Raw genomic sequence first — 7,956 nt, forward strand, 5'->3', positions numbered from 1 at the left:
TTTCATCAAGACACACAAATTCAAATAATTTATCTTCCTTGATTTTATTGTACGCCTTCGAGGATTATATTTACACCACGTAAATCCTACGCCCTGAGAAAGTGTAAGAAAGGATGTCTTATATCCCTCAAAAAGCAGCATATCCCTAACTCTTTTAAGCTTATATCGATAAAATAGTTTATGTACTCACTGTTCTAATTCAATATTTAGCGCAGCAGCAACATGCTAAAAAGGCATTCTCAATAAAATTGCAGCAATTTATATTATTTAATATCATCAATAATTACTTCTCTAAAGGAAATTATAGACAACAGGGGTCCTCGATTATCTCGTTCCTTTTCGTAATAATTTAACCGCAACCAATTAAAACCGCAATCAATTTGTGAGCCTGACTATCTATTGTTTTCGAATTATATTATTACGAAGCCATTTGAAATTTGTCAAAATAATCAAAGCGCTAATATGACGTTTGTCGATTTATAACCTGCAGTAATTATTACTAATATTTTGAATAATTTTGCGTACGTCTGACAACCGGACGACTTTGACAGGCTCATTCGTTTACGTGTTCGAACTAATCAAACAGTATTGTGTCTCTTTTTAACTGGACTAAAACGAGAAGGAAAATTGTCATTTCTGATTGTCATTCAAATTTATTGTCTGATTCAAAATGGCGCATATACAAATAAACTTTGAATAGACTAGGTATATATTCTATCATATTTATCCCATACCCGCTTTGCTTATATATTGATGCAAGTGCAATAAAGCAGTAAAATAGGACTAATTAATTAAAATACTATTTTGTACAGGACATTACTAAATGAAGTACCATGTATATGTGAGAATTGAGAATAGGCACCTGGTAAAGTGATAAAAACTAACGGGATTATTTATGGTTTATTGAAGTAAATGACAATTTAGATTCCACGACTCTAACGTGGGATATAATTAATAAAAAATCCAGTTACACATGATGGACGGGACGATCGACAGGATAATTAGGTTAAAGTCAAGGTGATTCCGTAAACAGTAAAGGAAACATCCGAAGACTTTTTTGTTTGATCCAAGTCGTGGTGAAAACGAATTGCGAATTATTTGTTGGTGGTGATTTAATCAATGGGTTAAAAATGTTGTGGGATTTCAGGGAGACCCTTGCACTGAGCATTTTTGTGAAAAGGAATGAAACTACATGAAAATCTCAATCCTGATTTAGTTTTCTTCTCGAGAGTGGCGGAAATCTGCGGTCGAATTGACTTTTTTCAATTTAAAAGTGGGGTGCTCGAAACTTCTCGCTCCGACGATCATGGAATTAAAAGACAAAATATGTCAAAAATCTTTCTAGAATGTCCATTTTTAAAACTTATGACTGGACTTTAAATTGAAACTATAAAAACTGAACTAATAACGATACCTGGATTACGCCATGGATTTGAATATATGTTACTGGTTATATGTATTATTAAACCCAATTTAAAAGTGGGATGCTCGAAACTTCTCGCTCCGACGATGAAACTGATGGTGAACTCCGGTGATCAATCTTGCTCGGGTGTATCTTTAATCGTCATAACTTGTGCCAATAGACCGCGTAATTAAGTTGGACCCAGAGATGATTTTGGATAGCAAAAGTGCATGGGATAGAACAAATCCTGTTGAAAAAGGCTGTGTAGTCTGCATAAAATTCTGAGTTCGTGTGCTTCAATATTGGGAAATGGTTCATGTACAATCTAAAGACTGAGGTGAGCAGAGACCTTGGGGAACAACAGCGGAGATTTGTATCTTAGAGCAAATAGCGTCATCTAATTTTGCATGGAAAGCCCTATTTTCCAGGAAAAAATTAATGGGAGGACGTAGAGGAAGTAGCGAGTAGAAATAGGTTATATACGGACTCTGATCTACCCACTAAACCACACCCTATCATATGATCCCGAATTATCGTCCGAAAGAAAGGGTGCAAACAATTGAAAACAAGAGCATAACATATACGGAATGTGCGAAACTTAATCGTCATGGTCTTTTATACACCCCCTCCCCCCGATTGTAACAGTCTTAGCGAAATGCCATCCGCGATCTTTACTGGTGAATATATGGCTGCCTAACGATTTACAGCTGTAGCAGCAAATTATTTTGCGAGATGAAATTTCTATGCCAGGCCGAGAACTCGTGACGTTGTCAGTACCATGCTGCTGCCAAGCCAGCCGCGACTGACTTAAAATAGCAACAGCAATTTAAAAATATTTACAGTTGTAATTTCACTACCATCATAATATATAAATTATATAATCAACCTTCACCATTCTGTTAAAATTATAATTTTGTTGCTAATATTTTAGAACTAATGGCAATAAATGTTAATTACTACTATATTCACAACAAGAGCAGGTTAATGTCCAAAATGGAATTAAACAAGCTCTTTGTTAGGTATTAATGAAATTATTTAACTTAAAAATCCTTTATATGAAATTGAAACGAAGGTAGTTGTTTAGCTACAAGAATACTAACAATAAAACACACATGTTGAGAATGTTTTATTACATTTTGGGATTAGTCAAATCCAAACAGTTGGTTAATTCTTTTCCAAATCCACTATACAGTAATATATTCTTTGTCAAGGCGGAATTTTCAAAGCATTCTTTAGCTTTTTTGATTCAGTCACGAGCTTTTTCACTTCTAATTATCATACGTGTTTTATCACCAATAATCATTTGTTTTCACTATTTTATTTCACAATTAATTTACAAATTAAAATACAATATGTATATATGTTTATCAAATTTATATCGATTTTTAATAAACATATCGGCGTTTTTTAACAACAGGTAATTGTTTAATCATTTCTGGAATTAAAAGACAAAATATGTTAAAAATCTTTCTGGAATGTCCATTTTAATAACGTATGACTGGACTTTAAATTGAAACTATAAAAACTGAACTAATAACGATACCTGGATTACGCCATGGATTTGAATATATATTACTGGTTACATGTATTATTAAAACCTTCTACTAAGTTTTTCCACGCATTCCAATAAATTTTTCACTTTAAAATGGCTTTTACTGAGAAATGGATAGAATATATTATTAAGCAACATACTCTATATCATTTTTCACAACTTGTTCCCAACTTTTTAGTCAAATGGCAACATCGTGTCGAAAGAATGATATTGGATTGGCACCGATCGAATCATTGATTCATATTCGTATGTTTTCTTCAATTAGAAACTTGTATACGAACCAAGTGATGCTGCATTGATCTTAACAAGTAGTAATCAAAAGACGCTATATACCTGCTGAGTAATTTTGGTATGGAAGCTGCAACCCTATACCAACCATTTCTGTCTGAAAATTCTTTTTTCAATAAGTTTTGCGTGCATTCACTTATCTTCGAACTTTTTGGTTAATACAAATAGTTCCTTGTTATTGATATTAAAATAACAACTTTTAAATCAAAACTAAAACCGACACTTGGGATATGGCGGAGCTATTTCATATAGAAATATTTGATGGGCTTAGGTAACTTCTTCAAATCACAAGTAGTGGATGTTGAAAATGTTATTTTGAACTTCCATGATAAGCGCCTGTATGCACTGAATAACTCAACAGTACTAAATGGGCAACTATTATTTTATGCAGAATGTCAAAACCATCATTTAGCTTAGGCTTTTTGAGAGCTGATTCATTGTATTGTCACTAAAAGGTAACAATGATGCAACATGCAAGCAAGCACCTAATATTAGGAAAAACATACACCAAACTTATTTAACATAAACTCTTGGTCACTTATATATTAAACTATGCGTATTATTATAGTCATTAGTAATTACTATAAATGATTAGATAATAGGGTAATGTTGGAATTTAAAGAAATAAATTTTAATTGGTACTCTAAGTCAATAATCGACAATTCTTCAAATCGATTTTTTTAATTATAGATAAGAAATATGTAAAGTCATTAGACAGTTCACTAATATTATTACAAATTGAAATTGAAATTTTATAATTGATTTAATATGAAACTGATAGCAGCATTTTGTGTTCTTACTATTTCCACTACTTTTGGTAAGATATGATTTATATTACAATATGCATCAACACGCTTGTATTATGTGTTATGGAATGTTTCATTAATAGGACTAAAAATTAATTTTAACTTTTTTTGTAACTTTATTATAAAAGAGGATGTGCTTCGTTCTGCCTCAAAGTATCGTCTATCGAAAGCCAATATATTTTTTTCATTTTCTTGAGAGCAATTGAATTCGGTGTTCCATTAGTTTAGTTCTTAGTTAAGAAGCTCCCTAATTCATCAGTTATCAATTTCACACGTCGAAGTCAACTGCTCTCATATCTCAACAGCAACTCTCTCAATTCACTCTCTTACCTTAGTAAGCTTTCTATACCTGCTTCATGTTTTAATAGTGATAACTGTTGACTGTCTTAGAAACATGACAGCAACGACTTCAAGAATCGCTGCTCTCGAGAGATTATATATGTTGTGTGCATATATAAATCAAGAAATAATACAATTCTCATCTGTCATTCTTCACAAGCTGGGTTACAGCTCTCTCCATTTCACTACCGCCTCAAATGCCTTGAATTATTATCTTTCAAAATATCTCTCGGTGTCATTCAATCCTTCCCTATCACCAAACTATGTACACTTACCTCCACTCTTCCCTTCGCGTACTCAACCAGCTACTCCTCCATCTTCTTCCTCCATCGTAGCAAAACCTCACTTTGCTGCTGAACTTCATTCCTGACCTTCAGTACCTTCTGTCAATTCTTTCAGGAGCTAATCTTTCATACGAATCAAATTTTCGGAATTTTAATCCTTTTATCCTTTCAAAGCCCTGCTCCATATCTTAACTGAATCATTCGTATCAATGAATTAATTGACTTTTGTAGATGTTTTGAATGCTTCCTGGACCGAGAAAATAATCACCTTTTAATTTCCGAAACTGTATCGCTTATTCGCTCTGCTCCTCTGCATAATTTTCAGGTAAAGTTAGCACGTATTCCCTAATATATTTGTATTCCTGGCAATGAACATGCAATCTTTGCATAAAATCAACTTCACCGCTTCCTATCAGTCTGCATCCATACTGACCTCCTGCCATTATCAGACATTCTCTGGAATAATGTTAAATTATGGAAGCCAGTTCGACTAAACTATGCAGATCATGTTTTTCTTTCATCCCCCCAAACCTTTCCTTCCTTGAGACTAGGCCACTGTTGCTTACACATTATCTCAGTCGATGTCGCTTACACATTCACTTCTCAATCATCAATTGTGAGTTATAATAGCACTCCTTCTACCTCAATGATGTGTGGGTTATAATTTATATCTTGCATCTGATCTGATCTGATATGATGATTTCAATTGGAAGTATGACTTATAATAAAAAGTTTTTCAGAACGCTTTGTCAATTGAACACAATTTGTGTTGTTTACATTAACTTGAAAATGTTGAATGAGTTTTCTCGTGAACATTTTCCTGTGATGTATTTTTCTGACTTTTGTTAGTATAACACATATGCTAGTGGTCGTAGTTCAAGGACGAAAGTCGTGAAAGCCGTAGAGAATCAGTTCCATGTATGTTTATTTATGTGTATATGACGAGCATCAACAAGATATTACAGAACATTTGGCTGCAAAGGATATGTGCTTCGATCCCGCATAATTTGACAAAAGCTCAAAAAGATGTTCGAGTTAATTCATGCATGGAAATGGCCAATAATGGAATGCGGTGCATCAAAATCTCATACTAAACAATAATACATTGTATGAGTCATTTTCCCAGAAGAGCCAAATCCGACAAAAGTTATTGAGAGTTATTCATGCGTAAAGGTCCTTGACAATCCTATGTTTCTTCAAAATAACTATATTTTCCAGAATGCTGTGCGTGAAATACGAAAAAAGTGCCAATAAAAAATTATTCTTCATCACAACGATTCAAGCTGTCACACATCAGCTAAAACAACCAACTGTTCAATAGCTCAATGGGTTATTCTCCAGCCAAAGTTTCCGATGCCTAAAGAAGCCGTTAATGCATTCAAAACCCATGTATTTAAGGTGCTTATCAAAGCACAAAAATAAAAAAGCAAATTTTTGTTTTCGTATGCAAGTACCCCAAAAACAGTTGTATTCAAATACAAAATTCTGTTAAGCTTTAAAAGTAATTGAAGGACAACCTCCAGAATTCTTCAATTTTATGCAATTCATATTTTATTTTGTATTAATTATACATTTGAAATTTTAATTGAAAATATGTAACATATACAGATAATAGATATAATTTTTTATATATCAGGTGAAGACAATTTCAAACCTAGTTATTACCCATTAAATTCTGCGCAAAAGGATATACCACCTTTAAAAATAGCTCATGGACATAATGCTGTCAGGAATCAATTTCCATATCAGGTATCAGTGCGTAGACACGTTATCACCAGTTATTATCACATTTGTGGAGGATCGATTTTAAATAAAAAGTATGTATTAATTTAAATTCATAATATATAACTATATGATAATATATATAGCTGATATATATGTAACTTTGTTAAAGCTTTATTCTGACTGCGGCCCACTGTACTTCGGAGTTTCCTCCAAACTATTTCAGAATTGTAGCCGGAATTTTAGATACGAGGGATATTGGCATACCTAACCAGCAAACGATTGCAGTTTCTTCTATTATTGATCATCCGAATTATGATGAGTAAAACATGTACTACTGATTTCATACATACAAATTTATACTTATATATATTTTAGAAACGTCAGCCTCTCACCTTACGATATAAGTATACTACAACTTTCAACACCACTGAGTTATGGCGTAAATGTTCAACCAATCTCCCTTCCTGCTGCTAGGACCACTCCACACGGTTATGCAGTTGTATCAGGATGGGGTAGAACAGCTAACAACGACCTACCAGATATTTTGCAATATGTCGAAGTACCAATAGCAACTGCCAGAGGTAACTTCTAAAAATCCAACTAATATAAACAACTAATTCTCAACTTTACAGAATGTATTGATTTAATTTATTCTATCTCTGGCGCAATTAATGGATTTTATGCTGATCTAACCATTTGTGTGGTGCCGAGGACACCTGATACCGGAGAAGCCACATGCAGCGGTGACAGTGGTGGGCCATTGGTACAAAACAATGAAGTAGTTGGTATTGTTTCATGGGGCTACAGTCCATGTGGTTATCCCGGAATACCTTCAGTTCTGACAAAAGTATCTGTTTTCGTTGATTGGATCAGGAGCACTATTGAAACAGATAATGCTTATTAAAATGTATATGTGATTTTAATAACAAATACAGATTAACGTTTAATGTGGCGCCTTTCTTCAGATGTTTGTTATGGTTATACTATTTTTAATTATGATAAAACGTTTTTTAGTTTTTAATCTATTTTCGAATGAGAGAAATGTTTGGCATATACTTTAAGTAAAACATCTAACTCTTATATGCATCACAGTCACTAAATCATTGAAACCAATAGTTGTTTTGTTATCAAAGTTCGATACTAATAACTTTTGTCTTGAAAACAAAAGGCGACATGCCCGGTGCATAGTTCAATGGTTTAACTAAATTATATAACACTGTACCCACTAAAACATCCTTTAGTAATTCCTTTGAACATTACTGATATTTAATCGGGTAGAAGGTTTATACACCTGCGAACCTGTGACACCTCCAATTAAAGGTTACCAAGGAATGTAACCAACTGTAGGCTCATGAAGATCAAGCAAATCGGTCAACTCCTGAATAAATATATTTTCGCTGTAAGTCGCTGGATATTACTTACGAACTCGTGATTAATGGGTCTTCTGATTAATGTGGGTTCCTGACGAAAGCATGAAGCATTCAAGATACGCCTGGGAAAATTATTACAGACAAACACAAATTAACAAATACGTTTCAGCTATGCACAGTACAGCATGAA

General features: G+C 33.5%; 1 protein-coding gene across 1 annotated transcript; it reads left to right on the plus strand.

Moving 5' to 3' along the window:
* The first annotated feature begins 3,959 nt into the window (after positions 1–3,959).
* On the plus strand, positions 3,960–7,343 carry LOC143195154 (trypsin-1-like). The gene is made up of 5 exons (XM_076402119.1): positions 3,960–4,059; positions 6,308–6,488; positions 6,566–6,715; positions 6,772–6,977; positions 7,029–7,343. The coding sequence occupies exons 1-5, from the start codon at positions 4,011–4,013 to the stop codon at positions 7,298–7,300; spliced, it is 858 nt and encodes a 285-aa protein (XP_076258234.1). The 5' UTR covers positions 3,960–4,010; the 3' UTR covers positions 7,301–7,343.
* The last annotated feature ends 613 nt before the right edge of the window (positions 7,344–7,956 follow it).

This window comes from Rhynchophorus ferrugineus, unplaced genomic scaffold, assembly GCF_030347505.1.
Source record: "Rhynchophorus ferrugineus isolate W39M unplaced genomic scaffold, kcgeb_rfMv2 rfM1, whole genome shotgun sequence".
Taxonomy (NCBI): domain Eukaryota; kingdom Metazoa; phylum Arthropoda; class Insecta; order Coleoptera; family Curculionidae; genus Rhynchophorus; species Rhynchophorus ferrugineus.

Coding starts and splice junctions, on each gene's coding strand:
- LOC143195154 (XM_076402119.1), top strand. CDS start 4,011: ATGAAACTGATAGCAGCATTTTGTGTTCTTACTATTTCCACTACTTTT. Junction 4,060..6,307: donor TACTATTTCCACTACTTTTG/GTAAGATATGAT, acceptor TTTATATATCAG/GTGAAGACAATTTCAAACCT. Junction 6,978..7,028: donor ACCAATAGCAACTGCCAGAG/GTAACTTCTAAA, acceptor TCAACTTTACAG/AATGTATTGATTTAATTTAT.